We start from the raw sequence: 25,948 nt of genomic DNA on the forward strand, positions 1-25,948 counted from the left end.
GCACATGTATGCATTTATTTTACGATATAAATGTATAAAAGATAATAAATATAATTGCTACGAAAATTAGTGAATATTTATATATCAAATATTATTTTATATAATATAAGTATAAATGTATTTCTTTTTCTACTATATTTTGTCATTATTTTCATTATTATATTATATTATACATCATTAATATAATAATGATAATGATACAATATAAAGAGAACTAATTTTATAAGAAAAATCACGGAAAAAATTTAATACTGAAAATTTTACGTCATAGAAAATGAAATGATGTTTCGATTTTTATATAAATAATATATAATATATAAGTATTATTATATACATATACATACTAATTATTTTTGATCAAATAATCGACAAAGTCTTGATTTTAGTCGTAAATTTATATATTTGATATTTGTCCATAGAATTCTATTGTATCCAATTTATTCATTTATGGAAGTATTATTAACAATGTAAAATGTTAGACCTTTAATTTATTGATCAAAATTAGATAAAAAAAAATTTTGAAAACATATTGAGACATATATCCCATTCGCCCGATAGTACTCGTATCATGTCAAATTTTGATAGATAGCAAGTAATATCGACCCAGATCTCACCGCGTGGAGGTTGTTGCATATGGAGATCCACGAGCTAACGATGACTTTACTCTAAAATCTGCATATCGAGATGCCTTTCCGTTTCGAGAGCTTTAAACTTCTTAACTAACAGAAGGTGAGTCGTGGACGGATAGACTTCCATCGTCCGATACCGTCAGATTTCAGACATAACGAATTAATAAGCAAACATTTGAGATTTAAATATTAATACTTTTTTAATTTTATAATTATTTTAACAATATATAATATTCATGAAATACAATAAACTAATATTTAAACAATAGTACATTCGTTTAAACATTACAAAGCTCGTAACGCACGATAAACGTTAATTTAAAATTTTTATATTAAACATTTCAAATATTTTCAACAATTTCTTATTATAACAATGATACTAAATATTTTATTTTTATTTTTCTGTTTCAGAACAATATATTTCAATTAATCTACCTTCAGAAACATATAATCTCGCATACGGTTTTTTTACTTTTGTTAAATGTACTATGTACTGTGTATACAAGTTTTTCTTACGCACAAACTTGATTGTTAGATAATCCTCATAAAAGATATATCTATCAAGTTTGTACATCGACATAGTACGATTATACTTATTGCACTTGTAGTTCATATTTTGTCCGTACCTGTCGCTGAAGTCACTTACATTACAAGCGAAATGTAGTAAATAACAAATGTATTCTTTGGGTTTTGTCGATTATTTATTATTGCTTCTAAATTATATGAAAATTACATTTTAATAGGAGAATTATAATTTAATACAAAGTATTTATTTATAAATTTTTTATTAAATATTGTCCATTATAATCGCATATATATATTCCAATAAATTTCAGGTGTTATTGTTTATGTTATTGCGTAAAAAGTAGGAAAAAATTTAATTAAAAATGATGCCAGTATTGCCGAAGGATTCAGAAGGTAAAGAGGGAGAAGGAAGAGCTCTAATAAAGGTTGTAGAACGTCCAACATTTATATTAAAAACCAGAGAAGGTGAAAGCAGAGCAGTTTCACCAAGTCAGCGTAATGGCAACAAGTAAGAATTATGCATTTCTGAATTTTGAATTTTTTACCATAGTAATTACATATATATTAATATTTTAGAAAAGAAGCAGATTCAACTTCAACAACAATGCCATTGAAACCACCAGATAGTAGGTTCTTTATTTATTATAATTTAATATATTAAAATATCATTTATTTAATATAGATACAATCAAGTAGTAATTCGAAAAAAATTTTTTTTAGTGACACGTACAGTAATTTCTACATGTATTGAAATGACAAATTGTGCTAAATTTATGGATGAAAATATGCAGCTTAGCGAAAGTGCATTAGAGTTTTTATGTGACCAACAAGATTTTTTAGTAGTGGGATGTTTAGGTCCACAAGGTGTTGGGAAGTCTACAATAATGTCTCTTCTTACATCAAATTATAAGTTAGTTTTATTCTAAATGGATATAGTTTTCTTTTATACAACTATAAATATAATTAAAATTTTAATGATGAGCTTAGAGCTGACATTTTTAATGTTCAAGATATGTCCCATCATGAGAGTGGTACAAATTGTACTAATGGAATAGATTTTTTTGTAACTAAGAATAGAGTGATATACTTAGATACACAACCTATTTTGTCAACTTCTGTGATTGACTATGCTTCATCATTTGAACAAAAAAAGGCTACAACTGATTTTGTTAATACAGAAACCAATTTGGAATTGCAATCATTACAATTCGCAGCATTTTTATTTTCAGTGTGTCATGTAATTATATTTGTACAAGATTGGTTTGTTGATCCAAATTTAGTCAGGTATTTATGATAGTACGCGTTTTGTAATTATTATTGTAAATATTATTATGCATTTGTGTAAAGTATATTTTACAATGAAAATTATTTAGTCATTGGCTTTCGTAAGTATTAGGAAATTTTTGTTTTATGATAGATTTCTTCAAACAGCAGAAATGCTGAAACCATCATCTACAACTACTATGGATCAAGATTATGTTGAATATTATCCACATATATTATTTTTACACAATAAAGTAGAAGCACAAGATTTTATGCCAAGTACTGTTGGCAGAATGAAGGTATTTTTTATTAGTTTAATATAATACATTATTGGAGTATTTTATGAAATATCCTATCATTTTATTACTTTCTTTTCAGGAATTTTATAACAAAGTATTTGCCAGTTCCAGATTACAAACTCACAGTGGCTTAGACATGAGTCGTGGCTCAGTTGAAAGTGGTTTGAATTTATTTTTAATACCATTAATTACAACAGAAGGTAAGTTATTAATTAAGTAGTTTGATATGAATATTTATTTTGTATCTATTATATCATATATCATAATCGTAGATGAATACAATGTGCAAGAAAATGAGAAAAGACTGATTGAACAATTAAGAATGAAAATACATGGAGTATCAAGGCATCCGATGACACCATCTACATTAACAGAAAAAAATTGGTAAATAAATTTATAGAAAAGACAAATTATATGAAAAATCTAAATAAGTTTCCATAATATATTGATTTAGTAAAACATAGAATATGTAATACATTAATATTTGTATGTAGGTATCACTATGTTTCAAAAGTCATGGAGGCAATAAAGAAAAGTCATTTGTCATCAGAATATGGAAGATTAATGCCATAAAATGTAATGATATATTCATAACAGAAGATTTATGATAAAAGTAATATAATAGTAAGAATACATTTTTATTTTGCACTATTAATAGTATAATTTGTACTACTTATATAAATTATATATTTCAATCCATATTGAAAATAAATCACAGAATTGAAGGTACTTGAAAAATGCCATTATACATTTATTATTTTTATTAAAAATAAGATCTCCTATTTTCCTTTTTATATTTCTTAATATAATAAATTGTGGGAAAACTTCACATATAATCAATTGAATAATTTCTGTATTGTATCTTATGAATAATCTTCTTGTTCGCTATCAGTTTGTTGCATTGATGTCATTTGTGCAACTGCTTGTAATTGTTGCCATTGTTGTTGTTCAGCAACAGCTTGTTCTTCTCTTGCTTTTGCAAAGAGTTCTTGTTGTTGTCTCAATAATTCCTCTTCTGGAATTCCTAAATTTTCTAACCTAGTGCTCTGACGTCTTCTCTTAGCTGCTACTGCTTTACAATCTCTTAAAACAGCTTCTGCTTCTGCACTGTAATCGCCGAAACCAAGTTTTTCAAGTGCTTGCAAAATATGCTCTGCATTTATTGTCTTTTTTTGTTGTTGATTACATATTTCATTAGCTTCAGAAGACAACAAATGGATGAACTCTGTACAACAATTTAAGATTAATTCCCGTGACTCATTAGCAACGCGTACATGTGGTAGTATTTCCTTGATCATCTTATTAATGGATGCACGAGGAAGTGTTAACTCGTCATCTTCAGCCGGGGTCATCGCAGCCGAGGCCATTTGAAAACCTATAACATTATATAATTATTATTAATATAATATATTATTAATATAAATTATTTATATCATTCACAATATCATAATATTTACTTTATTATTTAATTACATTAAAATATATTTGAGAGAGAATTTTTATGAATATAATAAAATATTTGATAAAATTGATATAAAATAAAATTAAATGGATCTTAATCTTATCAAAGATTTTGTTAAAGAAATCTTTGTCCCCTTAACGTACAATTTATCAGATAAGATTTTCTCAGACACTTAGATCAAATTTTGAAGTACATAAATCATACTAGTTAGTAAGAAAACAGAACAGTATACTGATCTGATATCTATTATTTCACTATTTGTTTTATTGACAACAAATGCTATCTCAAACTTCATCATTCTTTTTACAATTTATTGTGATTTTTCTTATTTTTAATATTAAAATATTATGGGCATCAAATACTGATAAATTTGTTGGCAATGTGAAAAACATCACAGTATATACTTTAAAAGATGACAACTATTTAAATGATAATGACATATATAAATCCTTAAAATTAAATATATCTTGGTTATCACCAAATGGGAATAAGCAACCTTCCTCATACAGGTAGACATGTGACATTGGTACCAATTATAGTTAATTTTATAGTACAACTATTTATAAGTTTTATATTATAACAGTGTCATAGTAACAGGTATATCAAGTGAAAAATCAAATCTTGCAATTTGTCCAGAAGGAACACTGTATTATAGAACACAAAATAACAGTCAACTTAATGTTTTACTACCAGAAAATAAGTTATCAATTGATGTACCAGAGATGTATATTCATCCAAGCTGCTCATACAAGATAGAAGTTTATGCTAATCCAAGAACAAAGCCAACGGGAACGGCACAAGAGGTAAGTAGGCTTGTAATTAATCTATAAACAGAATATAGATTTTCTAAATATTATGATATTTGTGAATTGATACTATTTATTTTTCAGATAATTTATAGAGTTCCAGAATGTATAGATAATAAATGCACTTGTACAAATAAAAAATCTGTATTACCAATTCCTCGTGTAAATGTGACTGTTAAGACATGTCATGTCTTAATTACATGGAGCATAGAAACTAATGATAGTTATGTAGATTCCTACAGAATTTGGTATAATACAATACATTTACTTAAAAAATAAAATATCTTTTTTAATTGATATATTATTTTTAATGTATTATTTATATTTCAGTATAGGAGTACCTCTTTTAATATCAAAAGCAGGATTTCCTGTATATAATATTTCACAAATAGGTATTACCAAAGCAAAAACTAATATTTTTTTATGGAATCTACATAATGGTTATCAGTGTAATGAATTATATGATAATTACAAAGTATTTGTAACTGCAACAGATGATCATGGTTGTTTAGGTAATGATGGAACATTTATCATCAATTTGATGGATCAGAATTCATCATTGCAAAGCTATTTTATTGTACGTATTTATATAAAATGTCAAAATATTATTAAATGATTAATTATTTAATATATTTACTGATTAATTGTTTGATATAATTTTGTAGGTATTAGTGTCTGTTACCATTATCTCCATAATATTCAGTTTACTTAGTTTTATTTTTTTTAAAAAGAAAAAACGAAAATTTATTTGGAGAAAAGGACATACATCACGGTAATATGAATTGTTCATACAGAGAAATATAAATTAATATGTAATATATATGAAGATATATTTTTGTTTAATTTTAGAATACAGGCAATAGATTCTATTTCTAAGTGTAAATCAAATTGGACGAATTCTATTCTTCGAAAACATAATATTCTATATACTCAATGCAATACCGAGGTATGAAAATAATATATATATATATATATGTATTTGTGTGTATGTATGTATAATTCTAGATAATTAATAGTATAAACAATATTTTGTAAAGGTTATACCATGTAAACATGAAACAAATGAATTTGAAATCCCATATAATTCTTTAAAACTGACTTCTGAATTGGGTGAAGGCCAATTTAGTAAAGTTTATCTTGGATACATAAATAACAATGCAACACCAGTAGCAGTTAAGATGTCAAGGTTATCAAATGAATTAAATAAATTAGATATATACCGAGAATTTATGGAGGAGATTGAAATAATGATAAAAGCAGGGCAACATCCACATTTAGTTAATCTTATGGGTTATTCCATTGTGCCAAATAAATCTATATGTATAATTTTAGAATATCTGGAAGGTGGTAATTTATTGGGATATTTGCATTCAATAAGAGATAAAAAAGCTGAATGTGGATACATAAAAAATATTTTTAATAGATATGGATTTAGATTTGGTTCTTCAGAAAGTATATAACATTTTATTTCTGTATTTTTTTTTTTTTTTTTTTTTTTTTTTGTATATTTCACATTTATAAAGTATATTGTTAATCAATTTGTTTAATTTTTACTTCAGCATTATATACAACAATAAATAGTATATCTTCAACACATTCAAAAAATGACAAATTGAAATTGCCTAGTTTAAGATATATTAATTTAGAGTCTTCTAAAAAAGAAGAAAATGCAATAAATGCGCAGGCTGAAGTTGAAAGAAATCAATTCATACAATTTGCTCTTGACATTGCAAAAGGAATGGAACATTTGGAATCTAAAAGTATTATTCACAGAGATCTTGCTGCAAGGAATATTTTACTTACTTCAGATCTATCTTTAAAGGTAATAATTTATAGAATCTGTTGATAGAACTAATAAAATTTTGAAATTTTTGTAATTTCAGATATCTGATTTTGGACTTTCTCGAAATGGAATCTATACTATAAACGATAAGTCAAACAAAGTACGTCAACTTCCAGTACGCTGGATGTCTCCAGAAACTTTACAAGATCGTATATTTTCTTCTAAGAGCGATGTATGGTCATTTGCTGTAGTATTATGGGAAATTGGTACTTTTGGAGCATTTCCATATTCACATGTACCAGATGACAAATTATTAGAACATATAATCATTGAAAAACAGTGCTTAAGTCAGCCAAAGAATGTTCCTTACGATATTTATAAAATAATGCAATATTGTTGGGCATTTCAACCAGAGAATAGACCTACTTTTGCACAACTTGTATTGGATTTACAAGCTTTAATAGGATTTTTACCTTTACAAAGCGGAAAAAATAATCCTTGTTACACATTACTGTCCTATCCTTAAAATATGTAATAGAGCAAAACGAAAATTGCAACTATCAGTAATGGAAACATAAATGAAAATTGTATCTATGTTTTGATATTAAACAATAGATATTTAAATAAAACTAACTGTCATATTTTTATCGATCAATAAAAATCATATATATACACACACACATATATATATATATATATATATATATATATATTTATTAGATTTTATATATAGATATTACTGAATACTGATTGATCAATGGTTAAGGCGGGCAATTTACTTATCTGATGAATGTTTTTTTTCCATACAATTTTTGCAAGCTTACAATCTGTTTCAAGTCTCCAAATTTGCTTCTGCCGTTTGTTTAACACTGTAATGGTTTATACTTTATATTTTAGCACGGTCGAAATACAATATGTATCACTTTATTTGCTACTATCGATATATGTCGGTAGTTACTGATATTAAGCTTCCTTCATCGCCAACGATTTAATGTGCTTACTTCACGTGGTACGTAATATAGAACATGTATATAGACGTGATGTATATTATGCGCGATGAAATTTGTGGTAAGATAGTAAATGACAGTAAATTGAAGTAATAAGTTTTGATTTTTGTATAATATTATTGTTTGTATAATATTATTAATTGGATTATTTTGCAATGTCATATCAATTTAAACATTTTTTTATGGTCTCATAAATTCACAATTTAAGAATTTTACATAGTAAAGGTTAGGTTTATTATATTCTAATGTGCTTTACTAATGTTTCAAATTTATTCATCGCGTCAGTGTATTTGTATAATATTTTAAACGTTTTAAATTGTGTCAGTGAAAAAAAAAAATAAAATGAAGAACTTTATAAATTTGTAATTAGCAACAGATTGAAAATGGAAGAACCAATCGCAACTGTCGACTACGATTCCAGTAAAGATGGTAAGAGATATATATTATTGTTAATTTAACAATTCTACATTGTTAAATTAAATATTATAATGGATTAAGTCGCTTATCAATGTTTATTTATTATTGTTTGATTACATTTTTATCCTAGCTATCGTATAAATGTTTTAAAAAAATATATATATATTTTATATATATTATATATACACAATTATAAGTGCTTATTAAATATTGATATAACAAACAAATATATTTGTTATTTTTAATACAGACAGTTAAACATTTTAATATTTTTATAAAAAATAAATCGTATCTATATTTATCTTATTTTTTATTTTGATATGATAATATGAAGATTCTAGTCGGCTTATTAAGTTAAGCTTCTGTAATACCATTTCACGATGTTCTTTTTTATAGAGTAACCATAATATAATATTATTTTATTTCTTCTTTTTCTTCTTTTTTTTCTAGATAATTATATTATATAAAAATTTTCATATATAATTTAATTTAGTCCTTAAAAAAAGTTTAATATGAATAATACTAAATAAAAAGCAAATCTACATTGTTTTATTCTGCGAAGCCCATGTTGGAAATTCATGTAAATTAAATACATATGTACCCCAAGTACAAAATCCTCCTATAGTTATAATGAGTGTTATAATAGTTGGACCTATCCCAGCAATTATAAAATCTTTTGTTCTTATATGTCCTGCTGCACTGGCAATGGCATTGGGTGGTGTACCTACTGGTAAATGAAATGAGAATGAACAACATATAGTTGCTGGAAGCATAAGATACAAAGGATGTATTTGTAGCGCCACACACTAAAACAATATAGGAAAATAATTAATGATAATGATTTTTTAACTTTATTAAATTTATTACAATCTTACTTACCATTTCTGCTAATACTGGTAATATGATATTTGCAACAGCAACATTTGCAGTGAGCTCAGTTGCAGTTTCTGCAAATATACAAACAATAGCCAATATTGCTATTGGATGTATAGAATTCAATCCTATTAATAAATTTCCAAGGATTTCTGATAATCTAGATAATTTACTACCAGCTGATATAGCAAAACCTCCACCAAGCACCAGTATCAAACTCCAGTGCATTTTTTGATGTATCGTCTGCCATGTTATCATACCAGGCGACGGTTTTTTAGGACGTTTATTCGGATCCTTATCAAAGGCATGTAGAAAATCAAGTTTTGCTGGAAGTATGAAAAATAAGATCGTCAGACACGTAGCCGCCGTTGAATCCTTGACGGGCCTGCAAAATAAAGCTAGAGTAATTTCGTAAGATGTCAGAAAATCAGTCCATCGTTATATTAAATACTTTAAACGTTATTTATGCTATTTGTAAAGGACTGATACAATAGCAATAAGAAATTATACTTACAAATTCGTGATGTAAGATGGCCAGCCTTTCATGAATCCAGGACTTCTAAAGAACCAAAGTAGTACTACAGTTACAAACATAACTCCAACTACAGATTCATGCCACGAAATCGGTCCGAGTTCCTTGTATCTTTTTTGTATCACTTCTGTAGCAACACGTTCTCCTTGGGAACCAATATCAATCGCTCTAGCATCTTTGCTTTTTGGCCTGAATAGACCCATGTACATCACTTGTAGCCATAGCCAGGACAGAAGTCCCATCAGTAACATTGGTGGTACAGAATAAAGCATCCAAGAGGCAAAACTTATACTTGGACTATTCGGAAAACGTCTGAGAAAGATGAAATATAAATGGAGTCCAAAGATATAATTAAGAAAATTACAATTATTAAAGTTTAAAATACTTACGTTTCGAAAAATCCTTTCAAAGTTAAATTTGTTCCGCTTCCTACTATCGTACCAATACCACCAAGACTTGAACCATAAGCTGCCACCAAATAATAAACCATTGTACTATGTGTCGGTCTTTTTGAACTATAATAAAATTCAATATATAAAGATAGATTATTAAATATATATGAAGAAGAAATATATAAATAATGTTTTACATACATAGGTGAAATCGCCATTTCAGTTTCATTCTCTTGAATGAACATATTACCAAGTCCTTGCTGTAATATATCAGATGTTTCAATTAAATTCAAATAATCTAAAAAGTCAATGAACGTTACTTACTGCTTCAAGTTCTAAGAGTACCGTCTCCATAATCGGTATCATCATCGTTGTAGCAGCGGTATTAGAAACCCACATAGAAATGAACATCGTCACGAAAAAGAGGCCCAAAGTCAATCTGAAAAATGTATTATCATTGATAATATCCTCATAACTGTAAATGTAACTGTAGACGATACTGACGATGTCTAATGAAAGACATAGTGTCACCTTCTATGACTGCAACCAATTATTTTTATGATCAAGAGAGCAATGCGCATATGTAGACCAGAGTTTTCAATAACAACGGCGATAACCAAGCTACCAAGAAACATCATTGTAGTATCATTCATATAACAAAGGCAAGTTTCATTAGTGCTCATAATACCCATTAGAGGATAAAATACCACGGGTATGAGACCTGTGATGGGTAATGGTAGAGCCTCTGTTACCCAAAACATAGCCATCAAAGCGACTACGTATAAACATCGCATGGCCAATACCTATAATAGTTAAAATTAATTATTATTACATTTGATACTTATGATATTATAAACCGTGAATCATTATAGAATTTTTACATTTTCCTATAAAAATTATTTTTACAAATTCTCGTAAAATTGTCTTTCTCGATCTCAATCATAATTCACCACGCAAACCGAGTTATTCTAATTATCGATAAAATTATTCATGATTTTTATAAAATATTTGTAGCCGATTACATGTGCAATTATTTAATTACATAATATTTGACGATGATATGTCTATTTCGTATCTTACCTTTATAAGATAACAATTTACTTATCTATTATCTAACTTAATCTATTTTAATTAAGGCTACACGTACGTTTGGTTAATTTTATAATGACTATGGTAAACGATATGTATAGTAAAACGTTATTAGTCATTTAGTTATATTTTCTTCGCGCTTTACATATATTTTTTATTTTACATAAATTTTTTATTTATTTATTTATTTATTTTTTTTTTTTTTTTTTTTTTATTTAGTTAAATTGTACAAACAATATTACGAACCTCTTCAGTTTTTATAAATACTAATGGCAATAGAATCAATGGCCATAGTACAATTATAAATGATTTCCAATATATTGCTACAAATCGTATAAGAAGATTACCCAAATGTGGCTCTTTCCTAAAATATTTATAATGTTAATAATGCAAATATTTAAATACATTATTCATCGTTTACATTAATTATTACTTACTCTCTAGCCGTCGTGACGGTAACTTCTGGTTCCATTGCAATCGTATTCATAATGTTTTACTAAAATAAAATAACAATATTTAACAATAATTTGAAACTCATTAATATGAAATAACAATCATTGATAAATGGATGATAAATTTTTTCATTTCACAAAATAATAACATTGTATACGTATCATCGTGTATGGAAAAAAATACAACGAAAGTGATGATCAATGTCAAAATTATGCAATTGAACTAAAACTATTAAGTATGCGATAATGAATGATTACAGGAATTATAAACAATAACGTAATATGACATTAATAGGTTTTTGCGTCTTACATTTTTATCGGTCATTAAATAAAAGAGATCGAATAAAGCGATTTTGATTACTTTTTTGTAAGGACAATTTCTTAATAGAAAATAGAAAAAAAGATTTGGACGCACGATAATTATAAAAGAACATTTATATAATTAACATCTATGAAATCATTAGGAAGTTAAATTTAAGATTAGAAATACATAAAAAAAAAAAAAGAAAAATTTTTTGACGATGAGAAAAAAATATGTTTCGTAAGACAGACAGAGTCGAAAGATAAAATTATTAATCTTTTATAGGTTGAAAACGATTTACACGTTTTTAGTTACATAGTAAAAGACACGTATAAACGCAATATAATGTGATAGACAAGTGCAATATAATAGATATAAACAGAGAATACGATGTATTGTTGTTGAGCATTCTTGAAAGTGCAAAGGGTTAAATTCTCATCTTCTGCGGTATTACATGCACGTATATTCTACATGTATCCTGCAAAACGAATTAAACGTTTTATGTTGGTGAACCAAAAATAGATTAGAACTCTTGTTTTAGTGTTTTGTTTTTCTTTAGTTAAGAAATATTACCAAGAGAAGCTTAACAAAGATCATTTGGGACAAGAAATAAGTTCTAAGATAAAATGCTATTATTTTTATTCGATAAGATGGATCGTCCGTCTTTCATTGTTATAATAATGATTCTAATAAGATTGAAAATAACATTAATTGCGCTATAAATTTTTCTCATATAAAGACAAAAAAATAGAGAAGAGAAGGAATATCTTATGAGGGGGGGGGCAGGAGGGTGGCAAAAAAACCATTTTTAGGATATAACGATAAAAAGAAAAAAGATTTGCACCGTATGATTAATATTTAACACACTCACTGATATTAGAATTCGAAGGAAAATCCTTTGGATCTTCGATACTTCATGCAGAAAAGGGAAAAAATAATATCAGCACACAGTTATAATAAGGAATGCATCTCGATGAAGGAAGCTACGTTGGATGAAACTTACATGAAAATGATTATAACAGTGAGCATCGATATATATCAAAACCGGTAATAAGAATTTTTACTATATCTCAATATTAATTATGAACGATTGATTTCTTTCTTACGATAGAAAGAGCAAACACTTTAAGTAAACATTTACTATGAATGAAAAAAAGACGATTGAGACGATAGAACGTTAACTTTCCATTCGTTGGAAGCATACTGGTCAACGTGAAGCAAAGGCACCAGAGTTAAACGAGCAATTCAAGTATCACCCCTCTTCCTCTCTCTTAACTCGTTCTCCTGTTTTCTTTTTCTCTTCTCCTCTTTTCTCCCGCTTTATCTTTCTCCTTCTCTCTCTCTCTCTCTCTCTCTCTTTCTCTTTTTCTTTCTCTTTCTCTTTCACTCTCTCTTTTTCTTTTTCTCTTTTACTCTTTCTTTACCAAAGAGACAATAAAACCATTGACAGACAGCTGTTGATCTTAAGTTTCTTTCGGCCTAAGGATTTTTATCGATAAGCATAGTCATCCTTTTCAAGGTAAAGGACGAAAAAAAAGAAATACCGGCTACAGAGAGGGGGAGGGTAATATATCATTCCAGAACATAGTGGGAAAACCCTCTATTTTCGCTGAACAATGAAATGAGACCGGTTGACTCATATTATATTACGTTGAAAGTTTTATGGGGAATATTTTTTTCTTTATTTTTGTTATCTGACGAAAGAAAGTTCGAAAGAAAATTTTTTTTTATAATGTTCCAATACATTAATTTTTTCCTTCCAGGAAAAAAAAGAAGAAAAAGAAAAGAGGATAATCTTCCTTCGTACGTTTGGATTTTTTTTTTTTTTTTTTTTAATATACGATATATATTAATTTTTTTCATTTTTACAGAAATTTGAAAAAAAAAAATTTGAAAAAAAAAATTTTTGAAAAAAAAAACTCGTGATTAAAAATAATTGTAATTTCTTATCATTTTAGTTTTTACCGTCATTAACTTCTTTCAATTTGAAAAAGACTCGACTAAAACCGTAAAACATTTAACATTTATGTTCAATCTTATTAATCGTTTCAAATACTACTTATATATCTCTGCTACGTGAACAAAATCACTTATTCACCATTTTAAAGATATTTTGCTTCATTTAGTTGGAAAACTTTCGTCAAATTCGTTGAAATAAATATTTCTTCTAAATCTCTTCTTCTTTTCGTAATAATTTTGAAATGAACGTATATAATGTAATCGTATCAATACTAATTTGTTATCATTTGATTTAAAGTAATGTTCAAAATTTAAAAATTATAGAAAAGGAAATTGATATCACACACAAGAGTTTCATTGTCATTCACTAATTGTTCGAAGTATTATTGATCGTTAATAACATTGTCATTGATCAATTTATCTTTTAGACCAACTAAGCAAATACTAATTCATTATTGACCTTGAAGTTAAAATCTATCGAACAGTTAAAAAAAGATATAAAAAAAAAAAAAAACTAGATTTCTTCACATTTAAATCCCGACAAAATAATATGCTAATAAAATAATGATAATGAATGTTCAAGGAAAGAAGTTATTATTTCATTCTTAATGAAAAATTATTTAAAAACAATTGTTGATGACAAAGTTTATAAAACAAACGATACCTTGACGAGATCTTGACGTTAGGCTATTTTTAATGAATAAAATTATTCGCGTCTTCGATGTGTTAATGAACTCAGTAATATATGAACGCGCGTGAACTTTGCGATCGCATTCATTATCGTTACGTGTTCGAATTATACATCGGAAGTCCTCGTTCGATCGATTCAAGTTATTCTTTCCATTATTCATTTCACGTGCCATGCAAGAAAATAACGCGTCATTGAGGTAGCAGGTCATTCGTAAAATACGATGTAGGATCGACTATAGTATTTTTATATTATCAATCTCATTCAATATATTATTTTTCTTTCTCTCTCTCTTTCTCTCTCTCTTTTTTTCTACGTACATCTATATATTTATAATATTGAAAAAAAAGAAATAAATAAATAAATTATACCGCATATTGTAACAAAGTATAAAGATAGGAGGATAGATCACTTGGATGAATTTTTTTTCTTTCTTTTTTTTTTCTTTTTTCTTTTTTTTTTTTTTTTCTTCTTGGAATAACTTTACATATCTATACACTTTCGTGTATGCACATAATTTGAGTTGTCTGTTCAGACATTTGACTTTCAATCTCCTGACAATAACAAAGATGAATATTCCTATCAAATCTTTCATCCATATGAATCTGTTACTTTTTAAAATATACGGTATAACGTGTAATCATGAAAGAAAGACAGGTCTATATTCATGTGGGATTATATTAAATTATCATTCTACATTGTCTGATTAACGATGGAAATCGTATGCTCTTACGTAATATACATATAAACAAGGTATAGCACACATAAAAGATTGAATGTAAAATAAATCATATTTAATTTCCAAATTCACTATTTCATTTTTCAAATTAAGATCAAAACGAATGAAGCTTCAAATTTAATCTAATTATTAATTATATATTTGCGAACACAAAATTATTTTTTTCTTTAAATAATTAGTCAATAAGAAGTGTGAATTATAATTCATACGTTTATTACATGTATTCTTATCTCTTCGCATACAAACATTATTATCACACAATGACACTTTACTGTAGGATAAATATAAAGGGATAACATATGATAGATAAAGAGGGAGACATTCAAATGTCGTAGGTGTATCTTTGTATGAATGATGAAACTCCGTTTTAATTTAAAATTTTGCTAAAGACGTGCTTTATTGTACGTTTATTTAATGATCATCCAATGTGAAATAAAGAGATTTCAGATTTTATTAATGCAACTCATCGAGATGTTATCTGTTAATATTAGGAACTAATCACTCGTTTAGTTAAAATAGATAGATACTAGCATACCTTTTTCCTTGAACGATCAATCAATTATATTTTTAATAGAGATGAAATAATCCATTCTTCGTAGCCGTATAAATATAAATTTAAAGATAATTTTCTTTTAATCGATGAACACGTTTTAGGATGATATCACTATCCTGTATAAAGAGTAAATATAAAAAAGCTATAACATGCAAATGATTTATTTATACGTTTCTATTTATTTTTAAAGTGCACAGTAACATTGTCGCTTTTAAAATATAAAAAAGAAATTATTCGGAGCATCTTTTTATATTAATTAAAAATTGAATCAGGAAGAAGTGACACTGCTACTGTACAAGTTCGACTAATACACTTAACTAACGTCATACTTCGTATCGTGCCAGAATACTTGCAACCGATTTGGACCTAGTTCAATTCACTTCGAAGGTTGTCGTGGCGAATAAGAAACACTTGTTGTTTCTTGCCAAGGTCATGGTGGACGATGTTAAACAAATAAAATAAAACAATTGTAATATCGTTTATTGATAAAAACGCGATCATGTCGTATTATCTCACAAAATCTTGGCTATATAAAATCCAATTTCTTGTTGCGATAAGTTTTACGCAATAAAAATGGAAAAGTTGTATGCATAAAAATTATACATATGTATATCGTTCCATGTCTCATTTATTATTTTGATGTTCGATCGATATTGTAATGATCGATGTAACGATTCGAATATAATGTTTTAATTATATGTTATGATTTTTCTTACAGAAAAATATAGAGTATATGCCAGCATATCCTTCGCGGTAATACTCTTAGGAATTGGTGTTCCATTATGGTGGTACATGACAACTGTACCACGGGTGGCACTTCCCTATTTTGGAATCGATGAATTATCAAATTTGGAAATTAAAATCAAAACGAAGATTATTGTTGCTGCTCTCACCGATGAAAGAGCAATTACATTAACTGAAGAAATAAGAAGAACATTTGAAGCCAGTGGTATTTGTATAACATATTTAGATATTTTTAGAATTTATTTATTATTAGGGTCCTTGTTGGTCGAAACTAACTTCCTATTAAAATACGTGAGTAGAATGATCTTTTGATCTCTTTATAGGTATATTCTTTACATTGACCTCTTTTAATGTATGACACAAGTGTTGAATTTCGTGTATAGAATTTAAAGAGAAATTTATGGATAACATACATAATACATTGTTTGATTAGTTTCTTCATTGTCCTTTCGATCATGTTACTCCACCATTTCAGAGATTTACGATTTGGAAGTTGTATATCAAGTGGTATCTAGCAATCTTTTGGCATTAGCTTTCGCCCATCACGAGTCGGAAAAAATCGCTTCTACCTTCGATTTGGATGTAGGCAATCTTTTGCTCTTAGAATCTCCAAATCTAAATGATGCCGTACTCGTTGGCTCTAAAAGGACTATATACTTCTCTATCGAGACAAGTAATATCTTATTTTTAACAATAATTTTGTATTTCACAATGAGTACACAATGTTACAATGATCAAAATCTTTTCAGGCAATGAAAAATTGGTACAAGTGCTATCCGAATGGATCCTTCGTGAGAAATCGTTAAATCTTACTAAAAATGCGCTTACAAATCCTACAGATTACAGTCTTGACGAAGAAAATAGACGGAGATTTCCTGCTAGTTCAGCTTATGATGTTTTAATAACTATAGTGAATCCCGATCCTGAAACACTAAAAGTCAATTGGGATCTTCGGACAATGACCGAGGGTATATATTATTATTGTATATTATATAATCATTCACATAGACGATTATTATATATAGCATGTGTTCATAAATAAATGTCTATTTTATTTAGAGTACATAGAGCCATTCCTCGATCAATTGTCGATGGTAAGCAATTTTTCGGTGAAGTCACAGTGGTTATATTTATTACCACTAGGCGTTAATCCAATACGTGTTCCCGACAGTAGCTCGCAGGGTAGACATTATGGTCTGGTGGAAGATGTTTTACCACATATTGTAACACCATTAGAAAAAAAATTAGGTAAAACTTTCGATGAATCATTAAAAGAAATATCCGAGTAATTCTCTGTATTTCTTTATAAAAAGAAAAACATCAATTTTCTAATTCTAGCATCTCAAGTGAGTCTTCATCCGTGCATAAATTTTGTAGCATACATAGTTCCATGTGATAATGCTCCTTTATACATTTATACGCGTAATGGTCACAAATCAACGATTGATAGTGGCGTTGAAGCATTTTTATCTCCAAGGTATATAAGTTTTACAAAAGCGATATATTGTTTTCTTTCTCTTCTCTGTATATATTAATATAAATTATATATATATATATTAGATGGGGTGGTGTTGTGCTCACTAATCCTTCATTTGAAGCATGCGAAGCTGCAGCACGTGGTAAAGCTACTACCATTATTCCCGACGAAGCCACTATCATCGGGACGTTTCTTGCACAACTAAGATTGCTTTTAGGCATTCCAGAAATGGTAATTCATTTGAAAATTCAAACAATTTGTCAATTGACCAATAAAAATATTTCATTTATAATTTCAGAAGCCTATAAGCAGTGTAACCGTAGTACCACTGGTTGGATTGAAATCACGTGATTGGGAAGTAGATGCTTTGCTGCGAGTTCGTGCCATGGAACAGTTAACTTCTGCTAAGTTAACATTGCAATCATTAGCTCAACTTCTCACAGAGATCAACCGTATCGTTATTACAGATGTTGTAGGAAATAGAATAAAAGTTGCGTTAGATTTGGTGGAACGTTCTGCTGAACTCCTTAGACATGGTGATCTTATGAATGGTTTTATTCTTAGTAAAGATGCATTTATTACTGCCGAAGAAGCTTTTTCCGATCCAACTTTGTTAGCACTTCTTTATTTTCCAGAAGACCAAAAGTAAGCTATTCTTTTTTTTTAACTCTCTTTTACAACCAATTTTTATTTAAATTTTAATATCTTATTTCAGATATGCTGTATATACACCTTTATTTTTACCGGCAATGATTCCTGTCTTGTTGTCTCTTAAAACTATATTACAATATTACAGAGGTGGAAAAACCGATGCGAAAAAGGTAACTACTCAAAATAAAACGAACAAAGATTCGACGAAAGTAAAAGATGAGAAAGTACAGTGATATAAATTATTTAATTTAATATATTGAGATCTACGAGCAATTTTTATTTGAAATAAAGTAAAAGTTGAAGGGGTTTCTCTTTTTTTTTTCCAAAACAGTAATAGAAATAATTTTTTTTTTATTTTGGTCACATATGCATATATATATATATATGTGTGTGTTCAGAGATTGTTTTACTGTTCATTATAAATTTCTATTCGTTATAAAAGCTTTACACTTTCGGTCTTTACACATTTCAAAGAAAAATGTCAGGAAAGCGTAAAAATAATTTTCTTTAATAAAGAGAAAAAAAGAAAAAAAAGAATGCGTGATATTATGAAAATACTTCTGAAAGAGTAGTATAATAAATGACTCTTCTGTATTGAGCCATTTGCAATGTCTATTTGTGAATAAGGTCTCTGAGCCTCAAACAATTTGAAAGTTACAAATAAGTAATTACACTCTTTTTTTTTCTTTCATACATAAAAATTCTAGTTGCCTATAATTTTCATTTTGCTAATTATGACAAATGAAACTTTTCGTATGTCATAATATAAGAAGATATGCTACCATGTGTACATATATATTTATTCACGTACACGATGGAGATTTACACTCAACTCGAGCAAACATACCATCCTCCCATACAATCTTTTCATCAAATTTGAGATTAATTATCATTAGATCGTTAGAAATAACTAATAGTCTATGTACACGTATATCAAATCAATCCTCAACCAGTTACCACAAGATTACAAAAACTTGCAAGTTAAATTACTATAAAAAATGTGTCCATCTACCATAGGAGATTATTTGCATCGCCATTTATACAAAAAAAAAAAGAAAGTCATTTCATGAAGCAAAAAACGTATAAAATAAAATTATTAGCTGCACTCTTTTACTTTCACTAATGTTTCTACAAAATAAAAATAAAAAAAAAAGAAAAAAAAAGAAAAGAAAAGAAATACAACAGTGAATGTATTTGAAATAAAATATAAAATTGTAATTAAAAAATATATTTTCTATCAAAAAATAAAATATATAATAAATATTAATTTTGAACTTCTTAAACACAGCAACATAAACATTTCTTCCATTTCTTTTGCTTTGCTGTATGAAACAAAAAATATTTTTTAATTGTAAAAATCTCATGATCCTATAGTAGTGCGCACAGTATATTATTCTATATTAGTCAATAGTAAAAGTGTAAGAAAAAAAAATCATATCTTTATACGAAAAACAATCGCGCTATATAATGAGATATTAACAATATCTTATCTTGAAATGTCAGTAATAATAATATAAGTTTTAGTTAATATTTGTAGAAACAAGAATGATAAACAATTTGTATTGCCTCCACCCATTGTCCCGTAAATCTCAAATGGTAGTTGGACATCGTAGAATAAAAATAAATTAATCGTCGAATCTATGATCTTATTCGTACGAAAAAATAGAAAAAAGAAGAGGAGTTAAGTCAACAGGGACTTTGAACTAGCTGTATCGCATGTTGCAGTGCATCAGCGATATTCTGAAAAACAGGTACACCTTCGCGCTTTGCATAGTCCGACAGGTACATCCTTCCCCGATTATAGTCTTTCGTGGCTTGTTCGGTTAACTAAATTTTTATCAGAATATAATATATTTAAAAATTTTTAATGCAGTAAAAGAAATATTTCGATAACTCTAAATAATAATGATCTCACCTTTTCACCAGAAATAATACAACCCTCGGGGAGAATTTGAACACACAGGACAAGCTTAGCACGTATTCCAATCAAGTGAGCTGCTAATGCCATTATAGCAATGCCACGAGAGTGCTGCGGTACAATTAATAGGATTAACCGCGAATTTTTCATCCTTTGTAATTCGTGTGGCAATACCCTTACGTTGTACTCATTCAGGCTTGGTCGATATAGAGTCAAACCCATAGACCTTAAAAATGTGTTAATTATAAGGAAGCCGCGAATACTCTAACAAAAATATTCATGAGATTGTTAATGCTCACTCAATCAATGGAGCTGCAGAAGATTCTAACCAAAACAGATCTTTACTGACCACTCCAACATACAGGTCTCTCTTCTCAGACTCTGGTATTAAGGAGTTAGTCCAATCTAAAAAGTTTGTGTACACGTACATTTATAAATATATGTACTTTCTTTCTTAATAATGAACTACATATATTAAACGATCGAGATAAGAAGCTACTTCTACGGCGAGATCGTGATAAGAATTGAAGGTAGATGTGTGAAATACGAGTCAGACTATGGGAAGTTGCAGAGAAAATCATGAATATACCTAGGAAACGATTAAAAGGGTGTACAATAGCTCTGCGCAGAAATTTTGAGGCCTTCCTACATAATATACTCCAAACTGAAGGTATCTCACTTTCACAAGAAACTCCATTATTCTTCATCCGCCATGAAGCTTCGCTGGCTAAAGAGTAAAACTGTTCGAAGTTTATCCGCGATTCTGCTGGATCACCTTTCCCTGGAAATCCATCGATCACGCTTCTGTACGTTTCTATAAAATATTAAAAATATTTTTGCAAATCAAAATATATAATACTCCTAAATATACCATGAATAGTGTTTATGAATAAAATTTATATATATATATATATTACCTGACTTATTTACAGCATTGAACAGATCTGAAACTGACACATTACATTTTGTGTTTGTCTGTAAGGCTACCCAAGCCTGAAAATATTATAAATAATAAGGTACCATTCATTTATTCCTAGATTTGTTAATATATGGAGATGTGTACTAACTTCTTTTAAATTTATTGTACCACTATCATTAATGTCCAAAGATTTAAAAATCTCTCTTAACATTCTGTAAAAAAAAATTGAATACATTGTTAAAAATATTGTTGTCATATTGATATTTTATCAAGTAAAAGCTCATAATTGCAATATATATTTACATTATATCGGACCCATTTTGACTTAGAGAGATTCTCATAGTTCTTGCTCCATCATCAGCATGTAAGTCCTGTACGTTTATTTGTTCGCGCAAAATCTAAAAAAATTCACATATATTAATATTCACATATTATCATCATATATTTTATCTTTTTTCATTTTTTTTTTTCTTTTTTTTCTTTTTTACCTTAGATGTACAATTTAGAGCGACCGATACACTTTCAAATATAGGTATCCTGTGTCTTTCCATAAAGTATTGAAGTACAAGTAATCCATTCATTAAATCATAGTATTCCCTAATAATATATAAATATTTATATTTATATTAAATTAATAACGTTTATATTTTGTTGTTGTTGCGCCTTAGAATTAATTTATATTACGTACTGTGATGAAACACTTTCTCCGAGTATAGTCTGATCTTGTCGATATGGGTAAATTACAAGAATCAGAGATTCACTCCTAGTTGCTGCCAATTGAGCTGCCTCTATAATTCCGGCGCTATTACGAGTTTGATTATCGATTACAAAAAGCAAAACGCGTGCTGTCTGTTTTGCTTCATATTCTTGAGCTATAAGCTCTGGACCCCATTGTGATACTTGCTACAATATATTTCATCTATTAACATCTTAACAGTTTTACACATAATTCTAAATCCTAATAGAAATAAAACTTACAGGATTATAATAAGTAATTCCAAGTCTTTGAAGTGTCGGTATTGCTATCTCTGACCTCCAGGTGGTTGGATTACAAGAGCCACCCAAAAATACCTCATATGCCATTCTCTCTGGAAAAATTAATAACTTGAGCTTGTATTTTTTTTTTTTGTTTTCTTTCCTTTCCTTCCTTTTTTTTTTGTGGAAGAAAGAAAAAAAATTATAAGTTTTACTAACTTGAACCAATTTTGTAATTAGTATCCTTTCCATCACAGTGTAACAAATGAGAGGTGCTCATAGGAACGACTGTTCTATAATTAAATATAAATATAATTAGTAATTTTTCTTTAAGCATTATACAGTGATCCAATATTATCACACTCAAACAATATTACACATTTTGCAGCAGGATTTGATATTTTTGTTTTATGATTATTGAACATGAATATATATATATATATATATATATATATATATATATATATATATATATATATATATATATATATACATATATATACATATATCAAAGTAAAGTTTATAAATATAGGAAAAGTGGTGTTGGAGTGTGGTAATAGGATACTTTTCATTGTTACTTATTACCAGAATTTATCTAAAAATTGCACATACTTCCAAATATCAAATCCTCTTGCAATGAAAAACAGCACACTGTGTTTCATCATCATTAAAATATCTTCATAGCTATCTTAACCAAATGTTCAATATTTTCTGCCTGCAACAAAGATTTATTTTTAACAGATTATTGACTTTATAGAGCAAAAACTATTACTGTATATATAAACGATTAATTATTTATTCTTTCTTTTTCATTGTAAAAATTATTTGACATTATTGAATATTTATATATATATATATATATATATATATATATATATATATATGCATATCACAGAACAATAAATATATTTTAAATTTTAGCAGTACCCTCGTTCGCACAGAAGTGCCAGTTCTGTGGCAAATATGCAGAACTCCTCAAACATTATACAGGAATCTGTACTGATCCCATAACGATTCTCAACATCGTGCAGCATGTCCTGCGGCTGTAACCAGTTCGGGAAGAACAGCATTGTGTATATTTTTTTTATCTGAAATATACATATACACATGATAGACATATTCTATTTTACATAAAACATAAAGTCATTATCATAGATAATGCATATATATTTTAAATGTTACTTACTAAACTGGGTCAAGCGGCAAACTAAGCAGCCCTTAGCCAGTACAAAACAAGTATTCATCGTTTAAGAGAACTCGTTTATTCCAAATACGTTCTTCCGAAAACAAAGGTATATTCCAAATTCTTTACAGATTTTGGATTCAAGTGTTCCTGTATAATAAAATAATGAAACACAATATTCTTTTTCTCTTATCACAATGCATGACAATATATAAAAAGAATGAAAGAATATTATTGAAATCAATAAACAAAATTAAATTAATGGTGATAGGCAAAACTGGTTTATTAATAAAGAAAAAAAAAAAGAAAAAGAAAAAAAAAGGAAAAATTTAGATTCGCGTAAAATTCTTAAGTAAGAATAGTAATTAACGCGTTTACAGCTGGAAATATTATTTGAAAAGGTGCGTAGGAGAAGACGCTTTTGGACAAAGAGAGACAGAGAGAGAGAGAGAGAGAGAGAGAGAGAGAGAGAGAGAGAGAGAAAGAGAGAGAAAGAAAGAGAGAGAGAGAGAGAAAGGAGATCGAGCAAGAAAGAAAGAAAAAAAGAGAGAGAGAGAGAGAGAGCAACGATCACGATAAATCGTAACTCAGCACTCCTGATCGTTTGATAGAAGAGCGACGGTCTAGCAGCGCACTAACCTTGGTGTTTCGGTACTGCATACCCACGCACAAAGAACATATACGGTAAACGTCAAAGAAAAAGTCATAAATATTGAACGCATTTGATGCACCCTTGATCTTGGATCCTCGATGAAATGGGAAAATATCAGCGATGATCGATAGTCCAAACGTGCGTATCAAAAAAAATTCATACGGTCGGGAGCTCCGCGTATTCTCTGCTATTGCTCATACTTATTTATACACCGTTATATTTAAAATGAAAGACCGTGTCGCCGGATATCAGCGGGAGCTGGACGTCAAACGTGCGATATTATCAAGAAAGCTTCGTTAAATCGACTGACAACATTTCTAACTATATAAAATATCCACGTTCACGCGACGCGTTTATCCCAACAACACACTTCTCTTTTCTGAGTCAAACAGGAGCCAAAGAGTTAGTAACGAGTGAACCAGAAGCTGGCGCTACCGTAAAGCGCATCGTGCTGCTTGACATGTTTTGCTCCCGCTTCTTTTATCCCTTTCCTTTTTTCTTCCTTTTTTTAGGCACGACCGTAACAAGTTCCTTACGTTCTCGATAAAACGAAATGTCTAACAAATGATTATCTCCGAGACTACTTGAGATATCCAAAAAACTTGTTCGATCTTTACGTTTCATATCAAAATCTAAAATGTATGCGTGTTGCTCTCTCTATCTGTGTTATGTGTGTGTGTGTGTGTGTGTGTGTTTGGCGCGCGCGCGCTTGCGTACGTGCGTATATATGTGTGTATGTGTGTATTCTCTCTATCGTTCCGAACGACTGAATAAATTCACTTGAAATTTGTACAAGAAGAAAAGATAAAAAAAAAAAAAAAAGAAGAAGAAGAAAAAGAATTAAATTACTTGCGAACAAGGATTCACAAGTAATTTTGATTTGATATAGATTTCCGGTTTTAAAATGGCGGGCATTTCAAAAAGTAAAAAATTTCTATGAAATTGCAAAATGTAAATGGAGTGAAAATGAATATATATAGAGGTAAACACAACTTCTATAAGAATATATTACAAATAGTCTTATAGCCATTAACGTGAACTATATCGGTCGTGCCTATACTCTCTCTTTCTCTCTCTCTCTCTCTCTCTCTCTCTCTGTGTGTATGTGTGTGTGTGTGTGTGTGTGTGTATATGTGTCTTACACAGAAATGTTGCTTTCGAGATTACCGTCTAACACAATCGTTCTTTAAACTTGTACGATATTTCCGTTTATTATAGAAACTCTATATATATATACATATATATATATGTATGTATGATGTGTATGTATGTACGTCTGTGTTTGTGTGCGTGTGTATATATATATGTATATATATATATATATAGGGACGACTTTCGGATAAATGAGAAAGATTTCAGATCAAAGACGAACAGCGGACGACATTTTTCGCTTACCCGCGCGCACCGACCGACTCAAAACAACTGGTTTTTCAAGGAATGACGTAAACTTCCAACAATGAGACCCTCGCCCCACTCCCTTTTACCACCTCCTCCACAACGAGCATCTAGTACTACTTGCTTCTAGTCTCTTGATGGTAGGGGGCCACGAGATAGTGGTGGCAATGGAGGTGATGGAAGAGGTGGTGGTAATGGCGGTGGTGGTCGTGATGGTGGTGGTGATGATGATGATGATAATGATGGTTGATGGTTGGATGGTGGG

The 25,948-nt window shown here is 28.8% G+C and overlaps 5 protein-coding genes across 13 annotated transcripts; 3 read left to right on the forward strand and 2 right to left on the reverse strand.

The window, feature by feature from the left end:
- Window positions 1–574: 574 nt before the first annotated feature.
- Window positions 575–3,454, forward strand: LOC124423858 (protein SMG9). Of its 2 annotated transcripts, XM_046962140.1 has the most exons (10): window positions 575–729; window positions 1,041–1,394; window positions 1,466–1,662; window positions 1,731–1,780; window positions 1,875–2,064; window positions 2,142–2,438; window positions 2,572–2,716; window positions 2,796–2,916; window positions 2,989–3,100; window positions 3,211–3,454. In XM_046962140.1, the coding sequence occupies exons 3-10, from the start codon at window positions 1,517–1,519 to the stop codon at window positions 3,287–3,289; spliced, it is 1,140 nt and encodes a 379-aa protein (XP_046818096.1). In that variant the 5' UTR covers window positions 575–729; window positions 1,041–1,394; window positions 1,466–1,516; the 3' UTR covers window positions 3,290–3,454. The 2 variants fall into 2 exon arrangements, with proteins under 2 accessions (XP_046818096.1, XP_046818097.1); XM_046962141.1 differs by lacking the exon at window positions 2,142–2,438.
- Window positions 3,455–3,462: 8 nt separating this feature from the next.
- On the reverse strand, window positions 3,463–7,754 carry LOC124423859 (protein Dr1). 8 transcript variants are annotated; one of them, XM_046962148.1, is made up of 3 exons: window positions 7,592–7,753; window positions 4,869–5,002; window positions 3,463–4,091 (listed from the first exon to the last, which is right to left on the reverse strand). In XM_046962148.1, exon 3 carries the CDS (start codon window positions 4,081–4,083, stop codon window positions 3,580–3,582), a length of 504 nt encoding a protein of 167 aa, XP_046818104.1. In that variant the 5' UTR covers window positions 4,084–4,091; window positions 4,869–5,002; window positions 7,592–7,753; the 3' UTR covers window positions 3,463–3,579. The 8 variants fall into 8 exon arrangements, with proteins under 8 accessions (XP_046818104.1, XP_046818100.1, XP_046818102.1 ...); XM_046962144.1 differs by having other exon boundaries at window positions 4,896–5,002; window positions 7,592–7,751; XM_046962146.1 differs by having other exon boundaries at window positions 4,896–5,002; window positions 7,575–7,751.
- On the forward strand, window positions 4,161–7,293 carry LOC124423989 (vascular endothelial growth factor receptor 2-like). Its single transcript, XM_046962428.1, has 9 exons — window positions 4,161–4,687; window positions 4,762–4,981; window positions 5,069–5,232; window positions 5,315–5,561; window positions 5,650–5,756; window positions 5,834–5,930; window positions 6,022–6,436; window positions 6,544–6,806; window positions 6,868–7,293. Exons 1-9 carry the CDS (start codon window positions 4,455–4,457, stop codon window positions 7,291–7,293), a joined length of 2,172 nt encoding a protein of 723 aa, XP_046818384.1. The 5' UTR covers window positions 4,161–4,454.
- A 730-nt stretch (window positions 7,755–8,484) lies between the features above and the next one.
- LOC124423687 lies at window positions 8,485–24,920 on the reverse strand. The gene is made up of 25 exons (XM_046961729.1): window positions 24,276–24,920; window positions 23,640–23,786; window positions 23,381–23,541; window positions 22,673–22,746; window positions 22,457–22,566; window positions 22,167–22,381; window positions 21,967–22,075; window positions 21,782–21,876; window positions 21,627–21,690; window positions 21,477–21,552; window positions 21,149–21,373; window positions 20,859–20,964; window positions 20,557–20,785; window positions 20,333–20,468; window positions 18,735–18,767; window positions 17,083–17,174; window positions 16,486–16,590; window positions 11,515–11,567; window positions 11,324–11,441; window positions 10,520–10,791; window positions 10,313–10,427; window positions 9,986–10,248; window positions 9,579–9,908; window positions 9,071–9,449; window positions 8,485–8,997 (listed from the first exon to the last, which is right to left on the reverse strand). The coding sequence occupies exons 3-25, from the start codon at window positions 23,521–23,523 to the stop codon at window positions 8,731–8,733; spliced, it is 3,609 nt and encodes a 1,202-aa protein (XP_046817685.1). The 5' UTR covers window positions 23,524–23,541; window positions 23,640–23,786; window positions 24,276–24,920; the 3' UTR covers window positions 8,485–8,730.
- LOC124423856 (GPI transamidase component PIG-S) lies at window positions 15,435–18,947 on the forward strand. Its single transcript, XM_046962136.1, has 8 exons — window positions 15,435–16,718; window positions 16,989–17,186; window positions 17,263–17,481; window positions 17,573–17,761; window positions 17,852–17,990; window positions 18,074–18,221; window positions 18,289–18,635; window positions 18,706–18,947. The coding sequence occupies exons 1-8, from the start codon at window positions 16,472–16,474 to the stop codon at window positions 18,872–18,874; spliced, it is 1,656 nt and encodes a 551-aa protein (XP_046818092.1). The 5' UTR covers window positions 15,435–16,471; the 3' UTR covers window positions 18,875–18,947.
- Window positions 24,921–25,948: the final 1,028 nt, after the last annotated feature.

This window comes from Vespa crabro, chromosome 4 (genome assembly GCF_910589235.1).
Source record: "Vespa crabro chromosome 4, iyVesCrab1.2, whole genome shotgun sequence".
Taxonomy (NCBI): Eukaryota; Metazoa; Arthropoda; class Insecta; order Hymenoptera; family Vespidae; genus Vespa; species Vespa crabro.

Coding starts and splice junctions, on each gene's coding strand:
- LOC124423858 (XM_046962140.1), top strand. CDS start 1,517: ATGATGCCAGTATTGCCGAAGGATTCAGAAGGTAAAGAGGGAGAAGGA. Junction 2,717..2,795: donor GTACTGTTGGCAGAATGAAG/GTATTTTTTATT, acceptor CTTTCTTTTCAG/GAATTTTATAACAAAGTATT. Junction 2,917..2,988: donor ACCATTAATTACAACAGAAG/GTAAGTTATTAA, acceptor TCATAATCGTAG/ATGAATACAATGTGCAAGAA.
- LOC124423989 (XM_046962428.1), top strand. CDS start 4,455: ATGCTATCTCAAACTTCATCATTCTTTTTACAATTTATTGTGATTTTT. Junction 5,233..5,314: donor GTAGATTCCTACAGAATTTG/GTATAATACAAT, acceptor TTTATATTTCAG/TATAGGAGTACCTCTTTTAA. Junction 5,757..5,833: donor AGAAAAGGACATACATCACG/GTAATATGAATT, acceptor GTTTAATTTTAG/AATACAGGCAATAGATTCTA.
- LOC124423859 (XM_046962142.1), bottom strand. CDS start 7,572: ATGGAAAAAAAACATTCATCAG. Junction 4,092..7,550: donor GGAAAAAAAACATTCATCAG/ATAAGTAAATTG, acceptor ATAATGTTATAG/GTTTTCAAATGGCCTCGGCT.
- LOC124423856 (XM_046962136.1), top strand. CDS start 16,472: ATGATTTTTCTTACAGAAAAATATAGAGTATATGCCAGCATATCCTTC. Junction 17,187..17,262: donor ATACTTCTCTATCGAGACAA/GTAATATCTTAT, acceptor AAATCTTTTCAG/GCAATGAAAAATTGGTACAA. Junction 17,762..17,851: donor ACCATTAGAAAAAAAATTAG/GTAAAACTTTCG, acceptor TTCTAATTCTAG/CATCTCAAGTGAGTCTTCAT.
- LOC124423687 (XM_046961729.1), bottom strand. CDS start 23,523: ATGCTGTTCTTCCCGAACTGGTTACAGCCGCAGGACATGCTGCACGAT. Junction 17,175..18,734: donor CAAGACAGGAATCATTGCCG/GTAAAAATAAAG, acceptor TTGTCTCGATAG/AGAAGTATATAGTCCTTTTA. Junction 9,450..9,578: donor CCATCTTACATCACGAATTT/GTAAGTATAATT, acceptor TTTATTTTGCAG/GCCCGTCAAGGATTCAACGG.